We start from the raw sequence: 23,113 nt of genomic DNA on the forward strand, positions 1-23,113 counted from the left end.
AGAGGAGAGGGGCAAGATTGGAGTAGGAGAAAAAAAAAGGATTATTATGGGATTATATGAAATCGTGTGTGTGAAAGTTTGCCAGTTGTAAAGCACTACAGAATTTTTTTTTTTGTGGTACGTGGGCCTCTCACTGTTGTGGCCTCTCCCGTTGCGGAGCACAGGCTCCGGACACGCAGGCTCAGCAGCCATGGCTCACGGGCCCAGCCGCTCCACGGCATGTGGGATCTTCCCGGACCGGGGCACGAACCCACGTCCCCTGCATTGGCAGGCGGACTCTCACCAACTGCGCCACCAGGGAAGCCCGCACTAGAGAATTTAAAGAATCTTTCATTCAATGAGAAATAATATGTTTAGATTTAAAATGTGGCTGAATTTTAAAATAAATAAATAAATTGCAAGCTGATGAGATTCTCAGCATGTTCAAATACACTGAATTAAAGATAGTCCTGGGCTTCCCTGGTGGCGCAGTGGTTGAGAGTCCGCCTGCCGATACAGGGGACACGGGTCGTGCCCCGGTCCGGGAAGATCCCACATGCCCAGAGCGGCTGGGCCCGTGAGCCATGGCCGCTGAGCCTGCGCGTCCGGAGCCTGTGCTCCACAACGGGAGAGGCCACAACAGTGAGAGGCCCGCGTACCGCAAAAAAAAAAAAAGATGGTCCTAAAATCCCCCCAACCTCCATCTCTCAACTTCCTGCTCATTCTACTTCCTGTCGGTGCCCAGGACTCTAACGCCAAGACCTCCATCCTAACCCTTAGCACTCTGTGGGTCCTCACACAATGACTTTGCTATTTAGCACTTGATTTGGAGTCTACCATTATATCAGCGAATGTCTGGTTTTTCTTTTGTGGGGTTTCCATGGGGTTTCCCCATGTTTTGAGTTTGCAATGACCAGAGTATCAAGAGAGCTAAAGGGCTTTGGCCTTTGGAAAGGGTCGTTCTATTTCTAACTGGCTGTTTTTCGAAGGGTTTGAGTCTTCTCTTGCTCTGTAGATGATACTGGGTAAGTTGCAGCCTTTTTCTGCCTCAGTTTTCCTATACATGATAACAGATGTTATCACTCTTACCACTGCCTCTTTCTCTGGTTTTAAGGCAAGGATTAAAATCTCAGGTAGTGAACACAAATCCTGGATCCACACATCCTGGCTTTTCTGGGACAACCCTGATTTTAAATATTTTTGTCCCAATTGTCAGATCTTATGTCTGATCTGATGATCTGATCTGGCATCAGAAAATATCGTTTTGAGAGCATTGTGAATTCCAGAAATGGGCTGAAATTTTATTTACTAATATGAGAATAAAAAACATTCTGATTCTGGGCACTGGCCTGGAACCTGCTTTTTGAACAACAGACGTGTCATTCTGCCCAGCAGGAATACAACTGTGTCATTGGAGGCCCTCCCTGGGGGAACTCTGGGGGACCCTCAGCATTCAGCCCCTGTCTCGTCCACCCCTGGGCACTACTCACCTGCACAGAGCATCCACAGCACGGGCTGCATCTTCCCCTCCATGGTCTTGCGTCCTCTCTGCCCCGAGTCCAGCCTGGCACTGGTGGGCCCCTGACTTTAACCAGTCTGGGCTGACTGGTTAAAGCTACGACAGCCTCTTGCCCAGTCAAGACTTCAATCCCTGTGGTTTCTCCCTTCCTGTCTACCTTTGCCCAGCCTGGCCCCCATGGTCCACCCCTCGGCTGGACTGACAGGTGAGCTCATTGTGGGACTGGACTGCTCCACCCACTTCACCAAAGGCCCCAAAAGGAACATTCTCCACCTTCTCAGTTACCTCCCCTGCCTTCTCTCCACCTAGCAGGTGGGCAAAGTCCTGAGCTTCTCACTATCACGTGGGCTTCACCTATAAGGGACAGGAAGTTGCCGCCTCGTAATATGAAGGGAAATGATCTCAGAGGAAGGGTTTCAAAGCCAATAAAAAAAAAGGGTGTTAGTCACAATTGCTGAAATACTTCAAGGCATAATACGATCTGTTAATCTACTTCCCTTCCGGTCTACCTCACCACCACGCTAGAGACACAGTCATGAGGAAGACTGGAAATCTCTATCCCCAGAGAACTACTAATCTGGTCAGGGAGGAAGATAGTATACAAGCAACCAAGATAGTCAGAAATACAGTGACCAGTTTGTCTCAGTTTGCTTGGAACTCTCCCAGTTTTAAAACAGAAGGTCCTATGTCCCAGGAATGTCTGCATCCCAGGCAAACTGGGATGGCTGGTCACCCTACTTAAAGAGTGCCAGGGGCTTCCCTGGTGGCGCAGTGGTTGAGAGTCCGCTGCCGATGCAGGGGACATGGGTTCGTGTCCCGGTCCGGGAAGATCCCACATGCCGCGGAGCGGCTGGGCCTGTGAGCCATGGCCGCTGAGCCTGCGCGTCCGGAGCCTGTGCTCCGCAACGGGAGAGGCCACAACAGTGAGAGGCCCGCGTACCGCAAAAAAAAAAAAAAAAAAAAAAAAAAAAAAAGAGTGCCAGTGCTATGGGGAGCATGACCTGGGAAATGACATAGATAATGAAATTGAGGCAGTGGAAGGGGTTCCACCTTAGACCTGGGTGATCAGAACAAAATGAGTTTATTATGAGTCTATTTTACAAACAGGCTTCTAAGTCTCAAAGAAGTTAAATGGGTTCTCCAAGGTCACACAGCTAAGAAGCGGTTTTCTGATTTCTAGTCCACCAGGCTAGGGACCCAGATGTCACCCTCTGTGAGTTCCGGGGTGGTGAGTAAGGGTTTAAAGGGTATAAAGAAGACAGAAGCCCTCTTTCCTCTCTCCTCCTATGTGGTCCCCTCTTTATCTGCTGCCTCCCTTAGGTGTGCTGGCTCTCCATCTTTCCCCCACCTCCCACCCACCTTCTTCTTCCCTATCCTGAGGGTCTGTCATCTTAAGCCTCGCCCTGACTGATGCCACCCTTCAGTCCTCTGCCCCATTCCCATCCACTCTCCATCCCTCCCTCCTTCATCTCACCTCTTTCTCATACCACCTTTCATCTTCATGGAACCTTGAAGGCTGGAGGTGAATTGAACTCCCATGGTTACTCAGTTGTGGTCATTCTTCCACTCTTCAACAGACACTCACTGAGGTCCTATTTGACACCCAGGAGACAGGGGTTTGGCCATTGGTTGATGCCACGTGCCTCCTCAGAGATGCCTTCCTGGACCACTCTACCCAAAGGAGCCCCCATCCCAGCTTTGCCAAGTTTCTGCACACAACCCTGTTTTCTTTCTTCAAAGCTCTAACCACTATATGAAACGAATTTTTGCTACCCCAAAACTTCTTCCATGCCAACCGCTCTGGAATTCCTTCCCCCCACCGTATCTGCTGTTGTAGTCCAACATGTGCTTTAAAGGCCAGCTCATATATTATCTGTTCTTTCATGAAGCCTTTCCTGACTTCTTCAGCCAGAAGGGCTCTCTCCCTCCTTTGAACTCACACAGCACCCTGGATCTCTCTCGGGATACTAACTACATTCTGCCTTCTGCCTGAGTTATTTTTGGTCTGCGTCTCATCCCTCCTAATAAACTGTGAGCTCATTCATTTATTCAGCCAATTGTTACTGTGCCAAGCATTATTCCACCTGGCTGGGAAGAAGCACCATTTTAAGCCTGTAATTGTGTGTCTTACTAACTTTGATCAAGTATAGAGCCTGATGCAAATAGATATCAGTGGATACTTGTGAATGGGTAGACAAATGGCTGAATGGATGGATGGAGGAATGGGGTCATTAGAGAATGTGCGGGGTGAGGGCGTGAACTATTGGGTTATTGGACTTTGCTTTGATCGTAATGATGGTGGGAATTGGTGTAGTGGAGTAGGGTGGGTTATGAGCACATTTGAAGTTTAAGAAGCTCATGGAAAGTTTATATCACCCGGGGTTGCCAATTGACCATCACCATGGGAGGTGAATGTGGGGCAGGGGTTGTGGAAGGGGAGCACAGCTGTCCGGTTCAGTATCCAGAGTCATCTCTGTCCAAAGAAATGGAGCCCTGGTCACAAGAAATGACTACCCTTTAGTCTCACCACGCTGCTCTCCCAACGTCTATCAGAGGACCCTCCCCGTTCCATATATCTGGTATTTTTTTTTCCAACCCCTTCTGTGCTGACATGGGGTTAAAGTACAATTTAATGTATTCTCCTAGATCTTTGGCTTTAGATTATCTTCAGGAAGCACTTTGAATAGCGGCCCCAGGCTGGAAGGCATGGAGAGAGATCCCAAATCAAACTTTTTCTTTAGGCCTCTCTGTCTACGAAGAATGAACCTCTCCCAACTCTGCTGCTCATGTCAGTGTCCAGAAAATCAGGCAGGAGGGAAAGAGTTAAGTGGGGCCTGCTTTCGGGTCTGGGTCCTGAGCCTGCATTCCTTCCTCCCAGAGATCTGCCAGGCTGTGGGACCAGAAGCTAAATTTAGAAGCTGGCTAGGGTTTCCTGTGAACAGCTGTCCTGCCCCTCAGAGAAGGAACACGGGAGAGGGGAGGTCGGTCCCTCTCACTGGTCGGAGCTTCTGGCCATTTCGTCTGGGTCTCTCAGCCCTTGGGTGGCTGCCCCTTGGTGTGGAGATACAGGCAGATCAGCGGTGAGTGTGCTTCTCCCTTCATTTTGTCCTATGAGCCCAGGACTTACAAACAAAGGGGCAGCAGCTCTGCCCTGAGTGTCAGGGCCCAGCCATGTCTGGGACCAGGTCCTGGGGGATCTCGTATTCCTTAACAGGCTGTGGGATGGCGCCTGAGCCAAAGGTAGTGGCTCCTGTGGCCTTGGTTAGAGACGCTGAAGAAGGCATCTTCCCGGTAAAGACAAAAGATATGTGTGTGTGTGTGTGTGTGTGTGTGTGTGTGTGTGTATGTGTGTATGAGAGAGAGAGAGAGAGGGAGAGAGAGAGGCAAATTTCTGGTTCCCCTCACTGCTTTCTCGCTGGCATCTGTGGAAGGAGCCAAGTTGTCACTTCTTAAATCTTGCGACTCCAAGGTGGGCTGTTTACACGGCCGGGGTGTGCATCTGGGTGTCCTGATAACAGTAGCTGGATCAAGTCTGACTGGGTTTTCCTCATGGGTGATCTCCCCACCAGGCTATTAACATGTGGTGACTTTCCCATTCCTAGTTCCACTGAGGTGACATCACTGACACACCCTTTCCCCCAACAAAACCTCCAGAATCAGGTTTTCTAACTGCCCTTTTCATGCCAAACCTACAGGGGCTGACAGGCTGTCATGGCAACAAGTGGGGACCCAGAAGAGGAGCAGGTAGTCCCAAGTGAAGAGGATGAAGCCAATATGAGAGCCGTGCAGGCTCGGTACCTCCGGAGCCCCTCCCCCAGCCAGTAAGTGTGCACTTGCTGAGTTCTGCAGCCCTCCAACCATGGCGGGAGTGGGCTAGGGAGCATGATGACAAGTGGGCCCCAGGGAGCCTGCAGCCACCACCTTAAATTCACTCATTCAGCAAACATTGTTGAGTACTTTTTATGTGTCATACTTTCTGGAGGAAGCAAACATGCACACAAACACACTGTAACATGGCATGGTAAGTGCTAGGATTAGCATGCCTAGGGTCTAGTGGGGGGGTGGGGGTGAGTGGGGGCGGGCAGGGAAAGGAGCACCCGGGCTTGGAATTGTCATAGGAGGCTTCCTGGAGGAGGTGATGCTGGACTTGAACCTCAAAGGATGAGTAGGAGTCTGGCAGTTCTCCCTGGATGATAGTGCTTGAGTTCCTAGGACTGAGGTTGGAAATGGGGATGGTAGACCACAGATCATAGTTGCTTTATTTTTTCTGTTTTTTGTTTGTTTGTTTGCGGCATGTGGGTCCTTAGTTCCCCAACCAAGGATCGAACCCATGCACGGAGTCTTAACCACTGGACCACCAGGGAAGGGTAGACCATAGATCACAGATAAGAGAACGCATCAGGACAGGAAGAGGACCCTAGGACCTCAGATAGTAGTACTAAGATAATTTTGTATCTGTGATCAAGCTGTGTCTTTCAAACTGGGATTTGTGCGTGCCTGGCGGTAAGTGGCAGTGTGCCCAGGGGTAGATGACCACATGCATCTTCCTGGAGGGTCTTTCTTATTCTGTGACAAGTAATTTTAAAGTTTCTTTTACATAAAATCATTGAGGATATATGATGACGTAGAATGAAAAATTTGTGTAAAATTTTAAGAAAAATCCTAAGGCATCAAAGACATGCTTCATTGCCTGCTAAAGCAGTAGTGTATGTGCCTATGCTTTTTCTTCTGCCATAAATAATAGTAGGGGATCTGACTTCTAATCTTAGCTCTGTCACCAAATTTATGTGAAGAACCACTTTAATTCTTCAGTCTATGCCTCCTTACATAGAAAAAGAGAAGCAAAGACTCAGAATATCTCAAGGTAAGGTTACATCAGAGTAGCTCTGATTCTGCTTGACTTTCCTTTTCCTCATGTCTCCTGGGGTCTTGCTGGCTCCTGTTTCTCAGGACTCAAACAGGCTTCCCCTTTGGAGTGAAATGGGAGCAAAGGCTGCTCATCACCCAGAGGCCAAGGCACTTTGTCCAAATGAAGCTTGGGGACTTTTACTTTAAAATTGAGCCTTATGTTCTACTTAGAAAAACTGTTAGGATTGAGAGATTTAAATCTTTTTTTTTTCTTTTCCTTTTGGTACGCGGGCCTCTCACTGTTGTGGCCTCTCCCGTTGTGGAGCACAGGCTCCGGATGCACAGGCTCAGCGGCCATGACTCACGGGCCCAGCCGCTCCGCGGCATGTGGGATCCTCCCGGACCAGGGCTCGAACCCGTGTCCCCTGCATCGGCTGGCGGCCTCTCAACCATTGCGCCACCAGGGAAGCCGCGGACTGAGAAATTTAAAATGTAGCCCTTCCCTCTCTACACTCCCAGACAAGGCAAAGGTAGTGTGTGGTCAGTCAGGGTAGGCAATGGCTTCGTGTAGTAGTTAGGGTAACGCCAGCTGTAATAGCAAATGGACATTTCTTTCTCACTCAAATACATTTCAGAACAGGTACCTGAGCAGTGATTCAGGAACTGAGGCTCCTTCTAGCTTGTAGATCCTCCATTTTAAGGCCCGACTTCTAAAGTCACTGTGTTCGTCAGCACCGAGACAAAATGGGGAAGTGCACGAAGAATCTCTCGGGAGGATTTTATGGGCCAGGCCTGAAAACGGCCATTTTGCTTCCGCTCGTATTCCATTGGCTGGACCTCAGCAAGGCCATGCTTTCTTGTAAGGGAGGACGGGAAATGAGGTCCCTGAGCCCAGGGAAAAGAAGTGGGTTTGTTAACACACAGCAGTCGCAGCCCCAGTAACCCCTTTAGGCAGTTAATATTCGCGTTTCCTTTAATCCCACTCATAGAGCACGCTTATTGCCTCCCCAGGGAGACAGCCCCAAATCCCATTTACCAACTTTTGCAAAGTTCAAAGGCTAGGTTCTCTGGAGGGTATGCCTCCTCCCTCACAGGGCTGAATGCAGCTCCTCTTGGTCTGACCAGGATGACTGCAAAGAAACAAACAAAAACAAAAACAAAACTCCCATAGGATCAAAGGAGGAGTGGGAGATACAGCAGCCATCGGCCCATATAATTAATGAGGCTGTTGAGCGTCTTTGCCCCAGAAGTGGGGAAACCTCCTAGCTGTGACTTTGATGTGGCCCTTGGGGTGGAATTCCTTTGTCTGCTGTTCTCTGGGGCTTCCAGCTTCTTCCCCTGAGGCTTTTTCCTTGTCTGTTACTCTCCACAGCCGCATCTGAAGCGAGGTTGGAGAGGGTGTCTTCCTTGGAGAGGGTGTCTTCCTTAAAGGCTGTATAGCTTTTACAGACTTGTCCTGCTTATGGAAACTTGGGGGTCCAAGGGCTGTTTTAAGGTTTATACCACCAAAGGCCTTTTTTTTTTTTAAAAAGGCTTTTTAAGTCTCATGGTTTCTTGGAAAATGTGATCTCTTCAAAAACTTAATTGGTTTCTGATCTACAGAGACCAGACAACTCCATGTGCCAGAAACCACACCCATAGTTCTTTCCCATAGATATAATCTTCAATCCTAATTTATTTCTTTGCTTTCTCGTCTACATGTTTCACTCTCAGCTTAATGACAGCTATCTTGAGAGATTATCTGAAACTTTACATTAGAGAGGGAAGTTCAGGATGCATTTGTAATTTCTAGTATAATTGTTAAAAGTTATTTAGAATGTACAGCCAACCAGCTAGTGAGGGGAGGATGCAATAATACAATATATAATCAATCCAAAAGAAGTCAAGAGAGGAGAGAAAAAAATAATATAGAAAAAGAATAACAAATAATAAGAAAATAGAAGGTTGGAAGATTTAAACCCAAATATATAAGTAATTACATTAAGCATAAATAGACTTAATATTGCAATTAAAAGAAAAAAATTGTCAGACAATTTTTTTTACAAGCCTACACACTTTTTGCAAGAGATACACCTTAAAAATAAAGATGTACAAAGGTTAACAAAGGATAGAAAACTTATACTACACTGTTCTGGTTACTATTACTCATAACTTCAAAACTTAGTGGCATAAAACAACCATTGTATTATGTTCACAATCTGGAACCTGGACAAGGTACAGTACTGTGGCTTGTTTGCTTCAAGATGTCTGGGGCCTCAGCTGGAAAGACTTGGAGACTGGGGGTGACTCAGCAGCTGGGGACTGGTGTCATAGAGGTATCCTCATATATTTGGCACTTCGCGTCAGGACCTCAGCTAGGCAATTGGCCTGAACACGTAACATGGTCTTTCCATATGATCTCTCCGTGTGGGCCAGTGTGGGCTTTCTCAGAGCCTGGGAGATAAATTCCAAGAAAACAGGACAGAAGTGCATTGATTTTCATGATCCAGCCTCAAAAGTCACAGAAGGACTACAAAGGTTCAAAAGGAGGCAACATAGTCTCCACCATTCCACTGAAGGAGTATCAAGGTCACAGAGTAAAGAGAGCACGTGGGATGGGATACATTGTGGCCAACTTTGGAAAGTATCAGCCACCATAATCTCAAACACTAAAGGAAAGCAAGCCAGTGAAGTGATTTATTGATATAAGACAAAGAAAACTTTAGGGTAGGCATTACTGGGGACAAAGAGGGATGTTTCCTAATAACTTAAGGTTCAATTCACCATATAATAGATATATTCATTTTAACTTTCTATGATCTGATAAAGTAGCCTCAAAATACGTAAAGGAGAAAATTGACAGAACTGAAGAAAAAATTAGAATTCACAATCTTAGTCAAATGTACATTTATCTATTTATTTTTTTGCGGTACGCAGGCCTCTCACTGTTGTGGCCTCTCCCGTTGAGGAGCACAGGCTCCGGACGCGCAGGCTCAGCGGCCATGGCTCACGGGCCCAGCCGCTCCGCGGCATGTGGGATCTTCCCAGACCAGGGCACGAACCCATGTCCCCTGCATCGGCAGCGGACTCTCAACTACTGCGCCACCAGGGAAGCCCAAATGTACATTTTTAAAAACATAACCTCAGCAACTGATAAAATGGGGCAAAAAAAAAAAAATCATCAAGAATATAAGATATGTGAACAAAACAATGAACAAAATTAACGTAATTGGCATTTATAGAACGTGTACCCAGCAACTGCAGGATATAGATTCTTATCACGTGTACTTGGAATTTTTACCAAAAAGATCATGCGCTGGGCCATACATATATCAACAAATTTTTAATGCTTGAAATCATACAAAAAGTGTTTTCTGACCTTTGCAGAATTAAGCTAGAAATCACTAAAAACAAAAATATACCATAGAAATTCCAAGAGTTTGCATCCAAGAGAGCAGGACGGAAGTGCATTGATTTTCATGACCTGGCTTTAGAAGTCACATGAAGGACCACGGAAGTTCAAAAGGAAGCAGCACAAGCTGCTCCACCACTCTATTGGAGAAGTATCAAGGTGACCTCTAAAGAGAGCAAGTTGGATGGGATATATTGAAATATATGGATAGCAGAAATTCAAATTAAATACTATTTAATTTGATACTATACTATTATTTGACACTAAGACTATTTACCACAGTTCAATACTACTCCATACTCGTCAGACTGCCTAAAATTTAAAGACCAACAAGAGCAAACATTAATGAGGATGTGAAACAATCAGGACTCTCCTGTTCATTGGTGGTAAGAGTGTAAATTAGTATAACCATTTGGAAAACTATTTCATAGTATCTAAACACATGCTTGTCCTATGACCCAGCAGGCTCACTCCTGATACATACCTAACAGAAGTAAGTACTAATACTAGAATGTTTTAGCAGCTAACAGTCATTAAGAATATAGAATGTTTAGAGAGAGTGAACGGGAGGCGGAGCCGGGGGAGCTGCTCTTGTAGCCCCCGCCCCAGCCCTTGGCCCAGCTGCTTGAGGGGAGAGGAGTTACCGCCACTCTCCGGCATCAGAACTTACCATGATAGCTGTGACCTAAAATCCTCAGGAAGCCCTGGGGTCGTGGCCCAGAAGCACCCCGGAGAAGGAGGGTTGTGTGGAGCCCACCATGGTGGTGGTGCCTCCCTTAGGACTTTAGGACCCTCTGTGGACCCTGAAATACTTTTCATTCTCAGGACTCAGGGACTCGGCTGGGCCTGCCCCTAATGGTACCCGCTGCCTCACAGCACACTCTAGTCCTAAGTACACACAGCTCCCAAATCCAGCCCACTGGTCAGATCCAAGCCATGGCCCTCCAAGGGGTCCAGGACCCCCTAGGGATGGAGAGGACCCTGATCAGAGTGAGGCATCTTCAGAAGAGTCAGAAGTGGACCAGGAACTCTCAAGAGAGAATGAGGCTGGGTACCAGGAGGATGGGAACCCTTCTTTTCTTTCCATTCCACCTGCTTGTAACTGCCAGGGAACCTCTGGAATCCCTGAAGGGCCTTACTCTGAGGGAGGAGATAGCTCTTCTAGCAACTTTTGCCAGCATTGTACCTCTCCAGCTTTGGGGGAAGACGAAGAGTTGGAAGAGGAACCTCTTAAGTTTCCAAGTGATTTTTCACGTGTGCCCAGTGGAAAGAAATCTGCAGCCCGGAGACAATGGCACCGCGTTCCAGCCAAGGAGGATACTCGGGAGGGTGGACGCAGAGATCCCAAATCCCCTGGCCGACATCGGCTGGGTCGGAAACGGAGTCGGACAGATAAGCGCAGAGGACTGGAATTGTGGGGGGCAGAGGAACTGCGTCAGCTTGGACAGGCAGGCTTCTGGTGGCTGATTGAACTGCTGGTATTAGTGGGGGAGTATGTGGGAACTTGTGGCCATCTCATCTATGCATGCAGGCAGCTGAAAGGCAGTGATCTGGACCTATTTTGGGTCTGGGTGGGAGTCTGGGCAGGGCGGTTGGGGGGTGGGGCCCAGGTGATGTTCCAGTTTCTGAGCCAAGGGTTTTCCTATGGGGCAGCGCTATTCACCCATTTTCTTAGGCTACTGGGTGCTTTGGCCCTTTTGTTGGGCTGTCTACAGTTGAGCTGGCGGTTTCTGGTAGGACCGAGTGACCAGTTAGGCTGGAGGGGTAAAGCCTCTTCTCTTGGCTGGCTTCTCCCGCCTGGCAGTGGAGCCTGATTCTGCTGAGAGAGAGCAGGCCGTGACAGCAGCTGGTAAGTATAGTTCAGTGGGGTTGGCTGGAGTTGCCTTGGGTCAAGCAGAGGACCAACAGGCAGGATAATTCACCTGTAGCTAGTGGTCACTACTGCCAGCCTGAAGAGGAAGTGGCTCGACTGTTGACCATGGCTGGGCTTCCTGAGGATGAGCTAAACCCTTTTCACGTGTCGGGGGTTGAAGCCACAGCATCATATGTTGAACTGAAGAAGGCCTATAGGCAGCCGGCGGTGACGGTTCATCCTGACAAAAAATAATCATCCCCGGGCTGAGGAGGCCGTCACGGTTTTGCGGGCAGCTTGGGACATTGTCAGCAACCCTGAAAGACGGAAGGAATATGAGATGAGGCGAATGGCAGAGAATGAGCTGAGCCGGTCAGTGAATGAGTTTCTGTCCAAGCTGCAGGATGACCTCAAAGAAGCAATAAATACTATGATGTGCAGCCGTTGCCAGGGAAAGCATAGGAGTTCTAAATGGACCAGGAACCTGAGAGCGCCAGATACTGTGCTGAGGGTAACAGGCTGCATCCCGCTGAAGGAGGCTTTTGGGCATGTCGGGCCTCAAGATCACCTACTTTGCGCTGATGGATGGAAACGTGTATGACATCACAGAGTGGGCTGGATGCCAGCGTGTGGGAATCTCCCCAGATACCCGCAGAGTCCCCTATCACATCTCATTTGGTTCACGGATGCCAGGCACCAGTGGGAGGCAGGGAGCTACCCCAGATGCCCCTCCCGCTGACCTTCAGGATTTCTTGAGCTGGATCTTTCAAGTATCCCCAGGCCAGATGTCCAAAGGGAACTTCTTTGCAGCTCCTCAGCTGGGCCCTGGGACCACTGCAGCCTCCAAGCCCAACAGCACAGTACCCAAGGGAGAAGCCAAACCGAAATGGCGGGAGAAAGTGACGAGGCCCTTCCAGCGCTGACACCCCTTCTCTTTCCTCAAATCAATGTCAGGGAGTCAAAAGGGCTGTGTACAGCACAGGATGGAGTTGGATTTATTTTTAAATATTTTAAAAAGGGAAAGTTTTAAGCTCAGATTGTTCACTCAGTACTTACAGGAAGCTCTGGAACCTCTCTCTCTCTTCTACCAGCACCCGGGAACTGAATCTTGTCTTCTGACAATACCAGAGAAATAGGGGGTGGCTAGAACAAAGAACCTAGGGCCAGGACCTGTGCTGGATGATCTCTCCCATAGTAGTGTGGAAACTGGGCATTTCCCTGGGGTCTGTATGCCTTTGTCTTTTGTCTTTTGCTTCTACAGCAGATGACACTTTGCCCCCTCTTAAAAAAAAAAAAAAGAATATAGAATGTTTAAACAACATGATAAACTGTCCAATTAACAGTAGGCTAGATAAATAAAGTCTGGTATATGATTTGAATACTGCCCTAGGGAATAGGCATTTTATTAAGTGCCTATCACTTCGATGTGATTGAGCTGCTCAGATTATTGGTTGGGGAGGGCACTCAGTGAGTGAGAGCTGGCTGTGAAGGTGGAAGGCGGGTCACTGCAGGGAAGACGAATTCTGCTGGTGTCAGAGTTGCATGTAAAGTGAGCCTGCCAAAGAATGAAAGCATTTATTAATAGAGACTTTCTAACAGCATTCAGTCCTTAGCCCTTCCAGCTGCCAGTCCCCTTCCTAGACAAAAACAGGCTCAACCTGAAAGCCCCACTTACATGCTGAGCTCCCTAAAAAGCATGGTCCCACATACAGATCAAATTTTCTCTGGGTTCCCAGTGACTCTTCCTGAATCCTATCGGTTTTCATGTCCTTCTCGGTTTGTGTACAGTATACTCCTTAGCAACTTGTTTTTAGAAGCTGATCCCAAATCGACTAGTCCTTTTCAGAAATTTTTAAGGAAGGCAAACACACAGTAACACTTCATGGACTATCCCTTCCTGCAATTATCATCATAAAATCTGAGGTATAAACAGTTGCATTGACTTTTGAGTCATCATCCAATCAATCCCACTGCATTACACAGAACCAGGCTTAAGCCAGCCCAGATGATTGAGTCTACAGTATCTTTAAAAATGAAAAGATAACGCACAGGCTGGGAGAAAAAAAATCGCAAATCACATATCTGATAAAGAATTCGTATCCAAAATATACATTTAAAAAAAAAATCTCAGGGTTTCCCTGGTGGCGCAGTGGTTGAGAGTCCGCCTGCCGATGCAGGGGACGTGGGTTCGTGCCCCGGTCCGGGAGGATCCCACACGCCGCGGAGCGGCTGTGCCCGTGAGCCATGGCCGCTGAGCCTGCACGTCCGGAGCCTGTGCTCTGCAATGGGAGAGGCCACAGCAGTGGGAGGCCTGCGTACTGCAAAAAAAAAAAAATTTGAAATCATATTAAGACAGGAAATCTTTGTCCTTACAACTTGATGGGAGAGGCCACAGCAGGGGGGGGCCTGCGTACTGAAAAAAAAAAAAAAAAAAAAAAAGTGGACAAAAGATTTGAACAGATACTTCACCAAAGAAGATACATGGAAGGCAAATAAACACATGAAAAGATGCTCAAAAGTCTTTGTCATTAGGGAAATGCAAATGAAAACCACCTTGAGGTACCATTACATACATACTTATTAGAATATGTAAAATTAAAAAGACCGACCATATCAAACATTAGTGAGAATGTGGAGTACTTGGAACAATCCCACTGCTGGTGGGAATGTAAAATCGTACAACCATTTTATAAACTGTTAGTTTCTTTAATAGTTAAACATACAGCTCCCTAAACACACACCTATATTGATATGATTCAGTCATTCTACTCCTAGGTATTTACCCAAGAGAAATTAAAGCCTATGTCCATATAAAGACTTGTACATGAATGTTCATAGCAGCTTTATTTGTAGTAGCCTGAAACAACCCAAATGTCCATCAACAAGTGAATGGATAAATACACTGTGGTGTGTTTACTCACTGGAATATTACTCAGCAGTGAAAAGGAATGAATTATTGATTCATACAACAACATGGATGAATCTCAGAATAATTACACTCAATGAAAGCAGTCAGACAGAAAAGAGTACATATGATTCAATTTACAGAAAATTCTAGAAAATGCAAATGAATCTCTGTAGTGACAGAAAGCAGATCAGCGGTTGTACTAAGGAGTACAGGGCAGGGAGTGGGTAGAGGGAGGTCTCACAAAGGGACATGAGGCAACTCTGGGGGGATGATGGCTATCACAATCTTGATTGTGGTGATGGTTTCGCAGGTGGATACTTACGTCAAACCTTACCAATCTGCATATTTTAAACATGTGCTGCATGTATAACAATTATACCTCAAATAAAGCTGTGGGGTTTTTTAAAGGTATGAAAAGAGAAATAAAACTCTCTTCTAGGAGGCAGTATGGTGATGTGACGTGGGAAGAATGTAAATGGTGTAATTGAGGCCAAAATTAAGGTCAGCTCTGCTCTCCCACTTACTAGCCATGAGAGCTTACATAAGCTGGTCATAAAATTGGAATACCAGTTTTACCCAGTAGTAGAAATAAAACAATATAAGATAACATATATTATTTATAATATATATTACATAAAAATATAACATACATTATTATAATATAACATATATATAGGCATAGTAGGTATTTAATAAACGGTGACTCTCTCCCCTTTTCCTTCCAGAGAAAGATATTTGACAACGATTTTTTTTCGGTAATTCATCCAGAAATTTTTATTTCACCAGAGTCCCACACACTGTAGTTCACACATCATGTTTCTCTAATTCTGCCACAAGCAAATACTGTATTCTGAGCAACTGATCATTACCCAAGTCTGAACAGTCCTCCCTGTACTTAATACAGGGAGGAATACAGGAAATTCCATCCTTCTTGTTTTATCTCTTTAGCGAAAGGCTTGAGCCTTTTAAAGATTGAATTATGTACTGAGTCAGCAAATATCCCACCAGCAGACTCTCAGTGCTAGCTTCTTAGGGCTACGGTAGCAAATTAGCACAAATTGAGTGGCTTAAAAACAATAGACATATATTCTCTCGCAGTTTTGGAGGCCAGAAGTCTGAGATCCAGGTGTTGGCAGGGACGCCCTCCCTCCAAAGGCTCCAGGGAAGACTCTGTCCTTGTGTCTCAGCTTCTATTGGATCTGGGAGTTTCTTGGCTTGTGACGGCGTAACACCAACCTCTGCCTCTGTCTTCATGTGGCCATCTCTTCTCTCTTTCCTCGTGTCTTTTTTTTTTTTTTTTTTAACATCTTTATTGGAGTATAGTTGCTTTACAATGGTGTGTTAGCTTCTGCTTTATAACAAAGTAAACCAGCCATACACATACATACGTTCCCCTGTCTCCTCCCTCTTGTGTCTCCCTCCCTCTTGTGTCTTCCTGAAGTCACATTTGGCACTGGATTTATGGTCTATCCACGATTATCTCTTCTCAATGTCCTTGACTTAATTACATCTGGAAATATCCTTATTCCAAATAAGCTTGCATTCACAGGTTCTGGGAGACATATCTTTGGCAGGGCCACCATTCAACTCACTATAACTTTAGACCCAGCCCTGGGGCAATATAACCGTATTCTTTTCTGTGGAACCAGGATAGGGCCTTGCAAAAGTCCACCCAGTGCTACAAACAGCCACTGCCAATCAACCAGAGTTAGTCAGGGGATGAAGTGTGTTTGCTGTCCTGGCAGGGAGTCTTAACATTTCCAGCGTCATCTGTAAATCTCATCCTAGGGTGAATTAAGGACCTGAGAAAGGGGTGTAGACAGTGGATAGCGGTGTCAAGTCTTCATTTTTGCCTGACTTAGGCACTGACCTCAAACACCTTAAATTCAAACCTAGCTGCTGTGAGTCACTCTCTCTGGAGGAACACCTGCAGCTAGAGATTCATCCATCTCCCAAGGAGGCAAATTTCCCGAGGCAATTCATGAGTTAACATTAAAGTGTAAAACCCCCTATCCAGTGGGGCAACTTAACCTCCATCAGACCTCCCCAGTAACCCAGATGAGCACAGTTTAAAGTGTCAGTGTGCTTGTGATGCAAACCAGCCTCCAGACAGGCCTCCCTCCCTGATAGGAAGCCTCTGCCCCCCAAGCCCTCCCGTGCAGCTGGTCTGAAACCTACCTCTGCCTCTTCTCTTCCTCCTCAGCTATGACCGGTTTTCTCTTCCTCTCCAAATAAAAGATCAGACTTCTTTATCTTCTCTTTTTCTGGTGTGAAGAATGTTTTTCTGTTTTCCTTTAATTTTTTCCAAGTCAAAACTCCATTTCTTGCTCTGGCTTCAGATCTGAACTTTTCAAGCCTCTGCAGTGTTTCAGAACGCCTTGGTGATCTGGGGAGGCCACCTCTCTTGATAGCATTTTCCCTTCCACCTTTAGCAAAGATCCTTAGCTGTGCTCTGCTTGCCTTTCTTCTCACGAGGTCTGCGTGCCTGATGGTGGCAGTGGGGCAGGAGATGGGGGCATGTAGTGTCAGGTCTGTGTGTCCTCACTGTATGTCCTTGGAAAATGGCTCCTCCCACACACCCTTTCTCTTTTATATTTCTTTTTCCGTGAAAATTTTTCTGCCTTAGCTCTTTCATGGAGCCTGCTGGAAGCAGCTTGCTAAAAATCGATTTGCTTAACTGACTTCTCTCCTTCCTTGGAGTCTGAACTTTGCCTGTGTGGTCACTTTTACTGAAGCTCAGAAACCTGTTCCTTTTTTGCAAAAGCCAAATCAAGAAAGACACCCCCTCCTGGGCCTCCGCCTCCATTTTATTTCCAAGGGACTCATTGAAAGGAAATGATTGGCTGTCAGGGGGGCTGGGTTGAAGGACCCCAATTCCACTCCATTCTGGGTCTTGACCACCTGGCAACTGGTTTAAAGAACTGGATTTCAAACTTTGCCAACGGTAGTTCACAGTGGGACATACCATTTACTCAGAGCATACGCATATAGGTATGTGTAAATTTTAAAAATGTTTCACAAAATTATACCTATCTTTACAATGGATGGTGCTATTCCCTATTCTATTTCTTTTCGTTTTTTTTTTTTTTTTTTTGCCAGATGCTAGGCGTGACCCATTGATTTTATGATACGCTAATGGGTCACAGTCTGCAATTTTGAAAAACACAGGTTTAAAGAAAGCTGCCCCTGTCTCTGCTCCTGGTTAGGAAGTCCATCAAACTCTGCTATTGTTTCTCTTCAATTCACCCCCAAGGCTTTTTAGCTGCTGCTTCATGATCCTATGATGAGGTATATATCGATCCTAGAGCCTTTCTTTCCCTGCTGGTCTTTTTGAACAGCCAGTCCTTTCTGCTTTCCAATCACGGTGTGTCATCACACGCCATCTCAGGCATGCGGGTGGAAGCACAGACACGGTCATAAATCAAAACCTCTAGGGCCACTGTCTCACTGACCTTGCAAATATAAACAGGCCCACTTGTCCACATCTTACCCTCCTGCCTCCTCTCTTTCTCTGCAATCCTGCTTCTCGGTGGAAAACAACAGCAGTTTCTCAATGCCGCTGGGACATTGCTGTCCACTCAGGTCCTTTCAGGTCCTATCCCCACACCTTCTATATTAGACTCAGTAAACCATGTCTCTGGCAAAACAGTCTTAGGACTCTCAGGTTTACATCTCCTCCTCTCATAACAGGTTAACTCATAAAAGCGCTCAGAATTTACATCCTACCTTCAACACTGGAGGATGCCGAGCTGAGTTTACTGTTGCTCACATTTTTGCATCAGCAGCCAAAACAGATGCAGTGTGGGATTGGGGAGGGCATCTGATCTTAACCCACCCTCTTTGCTCAATCTTAAAACCTCCAACTTCTCGGGCTTCCCTGGTGGCACAGTGGTTGGGAGTCCGCCTGCCGATGCAGGGGACACGGGTTCATGCCCCGGTCCGGGAAGATCCCACGTGCCGCAGAGCGGCTGGGGCCATGAGCCATGGCCGCTGAGCCTGCGCGTCCGGAGCCTGTGCTCCGCAACGGGAGAGGCCACAACAGTGAGAGGCCCGCGTACAGCAAAAAAAAAAAGAATGAAAACCTCCAACTTCTCAAGAGTGTACTGGGTGGTCTTCAAATGTGATTTCTCAGATTCACTGACCCATGAGCTGGTGTTCAGTCTTTACCACCAACAAGGAGGAAGGATGGTTTCCCCACCATTTTTATTTTCAGATTTTAATTTCATATTCTCCCCTATCAAACTTACAGCCTCAGAGTTTAGGTATATTCAGGACAGGTTATCAGTTCCCGGTATTTGTCACGTGAAACCAAATCCACACAATCTGAAGTCGATGCTGTTTGGGGAAAATGGCAGGATCAAAGGCTCGCAGAAAGACAGAACCAGGTGGGGACCCCAGGGGACACCATCTGCTGACTTCTGGCTCGGGTCTTTCTGTACACCTGACAGGTGAGGACTTCTGTATCTCTCTTCAGTCTGTGCCTGTAACTTCCTCCAGGGGAGAGCCCTGGAGGCCTGCAGAGGAACAAAGAAAACTGACCTCTGCGAGAAGTGAGGGGCCATGCCCGGAGGAAGCCCTTATCATCCCCATAGTTACATGAGAGTTCTTGGTTAATTACCCTTTCAGGGTTTTGTTTTGATTCCCCCTGCCAAACCTCATTTTTAAATGACCCTTAAGAAACAAAATAATTATTTTTATTAAAGATAGTATAAATAATATTAATTATTAATAAATCAAAGAATAAAACTCCCTTAATAAATATTGTTGAAATGGAAATGTGGCTCACATTTATATAAAATTTCAGGCTCTGACTCTAGTGTTATGAAATGTTGATATTTTAAAGCCGAGACTGCCCTGAATCCTGGGCCCAGAATATCCCCAGGGTCTGACACTATCCCGACACTATTGTTGGGACTTACATTCATATTGGTATTATTTTGTTGTTACCTCCCAATTGCAACAAATTGAGGTCTGTCACTGATTATTTACTAGGTTCTGTATTACTATCAGGGAGAAGAGTGCCTTAGCATTTGCTCAGAATTCACTTGGAATAGCGTTGCTGCTGTCATCTACTGCTGCATAACAAATTACCCCAAAACGTAATGACTTAAGACTATAATTTTATTTTGCTCCCCTTTTTATAGGTAGGAATTTGGACAGGACGGGGCAGCTTGTCTGTGTTTCACGTGGTGTCAGCTGGAGTGGCCCAAGGGGTGAAGGATGACACTCTAAGAGGCTCACCCCCATGGCTGACTGTTGGCTGGGAGCTTGGCAGGGAGTGTTGACCAACAGCCTTTCCAGCTTGGTGGCCTTGGGGTGGTTGGTGTCGTCTGACTTCTAATATGGCAGCTTAGGGCTTTCGAAGAGAGAGCACTGAGAGCCAGAAGCAGGGAGCTGCCCTTAAGTCTCAGGTTCAGACACTGGCTGTGTCACTCCCATCATATTCTGTTGTGTGAGAGCAGTCACAGAGACCACTCAGATTCAAGGGAAATGGACGTAGACTACTATTCGAGGAGTGTCAAAGATGTGGGGCTACCATAGGAAAAAATTCCTAATTGCCAATATAGGCCTCCGAGATTGTATACATCTTTGCCTCAGGAGGGCAGAGAGTGAGCACGGACAGAACATAGCCAGGACCCTGGATTTGCTCCTGGGTTTGCTACTAGCAGCCCAGTAAGATGATGAGCCAGTAGCAAATACTTGATAAATACCGTTGTGTTGTAATTAGTGTACCTGCCACATTCCCTTAAATGTGGTACTGTACTGAGGACAAATTCAGTCAGTGAATCAGAAAATATCTATTAAGCAGACATCAAGCTAGGTTCTGGGAACCCAACAGCTCACAAAATACCCTAAAAGTCCTAAGACTATTTTGCCACAGATGTGGTTTAATGAGTCTAATAAAGAAGGTGTGGTCTCTGCCTCATAGAGGGTATAGTCTTGCATAGGAAACAGAATTTATCAAATTATTTCATAAACAAATGTAAAGTTACATCGAATAGAAGTGCCATAAAGGAAAGGTGTATGGGGCTTCCCTGGTGGCGCAGTGGTTGAGAGTCCGCCTGCTGATGCAGGGAATGCGGGTTCGTGCCCCGGTCCAGGAAGATCCCACATGCCGCAGAGCGGCTGGGCCCGTGAGCCATGGACGCTGAGCCTGCGCGTCTGGAGCCTGTGCTGTGCAACAGGAGAGGCCACAGCAGTGAGAGGCCCACGTACCACAAAAAAAAAAAAAAAAAAGGAAAGGGGAAAAAAAAAAAAAAAAGGAAAGGTGTATGGTGCAATGAGAGGTGGAGATCAGGGAAGACTTCCCTAAAGAAATGATGATTGAACTAAGATCTGAATGATCGGTGAGGCAGAGGAGGACTGACCATCCGGGCAGCGGAAATGGACTTCTGCAAAGTGCCTGGGCAAAAGGAAACTTGGTGGGGATGGGAAGCCAAAGAAGACCAGTATACTGGAAAGGAGTGAGCCTGAGGGAAGCCAGTGCAAGCTGAGGCTGGAGAGTAGAAAGGGGCCAGAGACTGCAGGGCCTTGGAGACCATCAAGTTTGATCCCCAAGGTGATATGTGGACACCTTGCCTGGTACCTAGAATTCTGTCCATTCATCCAGCCATCTATCTGTTCATCCATATACCCATCTGTCCACTCACATTTCACTCAGTCATCAAAACCTGCCTGGTTACTCACCTTCCATATGCTGGAGGTACAGGGATAAACAAGACTACCTAAGCTGTACCTTTATAGAACTTGTGTACACCCCAACCAGGTGTTCTATTCTTTATTACCTTTACCAAGCAACCAGACCTCTAAAAAGCTCTCTAGTTTTAGTATCCAAGGATATTATCTCACAAACCTCACCCTTAATTCACCCTCACTCCCCAGTCATGCTTTTGAAAATGCATCTTCTGGTCACAAGGAGTACTTGGGCTAGATCGGGAATGATCTGACACAACAGCTCTTGGAAATCCCTCAGGAACTACCAATGATGATACAACATTGTGCTGACCTGCATGGGCAGGTCTAGCCACGTCCTGGTTAGAGTCATAGGCTACTCCTTTTTTCTGTCAAAGACATTTCTTTTTTCATAGCCTTGCTGGCTCTGATCACATCATTTTCCCAAGGGGGAAATCTGATGTGGATGCTTACTGCAAGGGAATTATTCTGCTAATCAATTCAACTAAACTTATCGAATTCCAAGTTAGCTCCATTCAGTTCAGCTGGACTCAACTCAACCCAATCCATCCATCCATCCATCTATGCTTCCAACAAGTATTCTTTAAGTACTTTTCTGTCAAAGTCTATGTTGGGCCTGGGGATCCAGCTGGGGTTTCTTCCACCAACCAACTCACCTCCCCTTTCCAATCGAAATGGTATCAGGTATTGTGTGGAGAGAAGACTGGACTCAGACGGCACTGCTCTATTTTTGCAACTTAGCCCTGCCACTTATTTACTGCCTCGGGCAATTTTGTTAACCTCTCTGAGCCACAGTTTCCTCACCTTAAAGCAGGAATAATAATACCTACTTTATGGGAGTTTTGTCAGGATTAAATTTATAAAAGGCACTCAAAAATGGTATCCAGGGATTTCCCTGGCGGTCCAGTGGTTAAGACTTTGCCTTGCAATGCAGGGGATGTGGGTTCAATCCGTAGTCGGGGTGCTAAGACCCCACATGCCTTGTGGCCAAAAAACCAGAACATAAAACAGAAGTAATATTGTAACAAATTCAATAAAGACTTTAAAAATGGTCCACATAAAAAAAAATCTTTTAAAAAAATGGTATCCTGGACTTCCCTGGTGGCACAGTGGTTAAGCATCCACTTGTCAATGCAGGGGACATGGATTTGAGCCCTGGTCCGGGAAGATCCCACATGCCGCGGAGCAGCTAAGCCCGTGAGCCACAACTACTGAAGCCCGTGCGCCTAGAGCCCGTGCTCTGCAACAAAAGAAGCCACCGCAATGAGAAGCCCGCGCACCGCAACGAAGAGCAGCCTCTGCTCACCGCAACTGGAGAAAGCCCGCGCGCGGCAACGAAGATCCAACGCAGCCAAAAATAAATAAATTTATAAGAAAAAAAAATGGTATCCATACCCAACACAGTGGAAGAACACAGACCAAGGAACATCACTGGGAAATTTCTAAACACTGCAAACCAAAGAAGATCCTACAGGTTTCCACAGAGATAAAATAGGTCAATTACAAGGGTCAGGAAACACATTGACTTACGACTTTTAAAAGCAAAACGATAATGGACAAGTTTCTAGTTCTGGGTAAGATGGCAAACACACCCTCCACCTTGACTCTCGCATGGATTGCCCTTATAAAATCTGGACAGAAGGCTACAGCAGCTGTTTGAGGACTCTGAAAAGTAAATAGTTTCAGGCAGATTGAGGAAGAAAACCAGAATCCAAACTACTACCAAATCAGCAGTGTGTGTGTCATGTTTTCCTCTGGAATACACAATCTTGACTCAAGGCAATGTGACAATGATGGCAGCAATAGCGTGAGGTGCCTAAGAAATGAAATATTATTCAGCAATAAGAAGGAACAAATTATTATTGTATAATTTTATATTTTATTATTATAAAATATAAAATTATTATTTAATTTATTAAATAA

The 23,113-nt window shown here is 46.2% G+C and overlaps 2 protein-coding genes and 1 pseudogene across 2 annotated transcripts in view; 2 read left to right on the forward strand and 1 right to left on the reverse strand.

Moving 5' to 3' along the window:
* The window catches only part of GPA33 (glycoprotein A33), a 45,689-nt gene extending 43,872 nt beyond the window's left edge, over positions 1–1,817 (reverse strand). The window contains exon 1 of the mRNA XM_024742396.1: positions 1,470–1,817. Within this exon, the coding sequence (XP_024598164.1) occupies positions 1,470–1,512 (43 nt within the window). The 5' untranslated portion in view covers positions 1,513–1,817. The remainder of the gene's footprint in view (positions 1–1,469) is intronic.
* Positions 1,818–4,538: 2,721 nt separating this feature from the next.
* STYXL2 (serine/threonine/tyrosine interacting like 2) overlaps positions 4,539–23,113 on the forward strand; it is a 34,343-nt gene continuing 15,768 nt past the window's right edge. The window contains exons 1-2 of the mRNA XM_024742425.1: positions 4,539–4,578; positions 5,194–5,319. Coding sequence (XP_024598193.1) covers positions 5,210–5,319 — 110 coding nt within the window. The 5' untranslated portion in view covers positions 4,539–4,578; positions 5,194–5,209. The remainder of the gene's footprint in view (positions 4,579–5,193; positions 5,320–23,113) is intronic.
* Positions 11,845–12,492, forward strand: LOC112398045 (dnaJ homolog subfamily C member 14 pseudogene; annotated as a pseudogene).

The sequence above is a fragment of the Neophocaena asiaeorientalis genome, unplaced genomic scaffold, assembly GCF_003031525.2.
Source record: "Neophocaena asiaeorientalis asiaeorientalis breed wild unplaced genomic scaffold, Neophocaena_asiaeorientalis_V1.1 scaffold99, whole genome shotgun sequence".
Classification (NCBI taxonomy): Eukaryota; Metazoa; Chordata; class Mammalia; order Artiodactyla; family Phocoenidae; genus Neophocaena; species Neophocaena asiaeorientalis.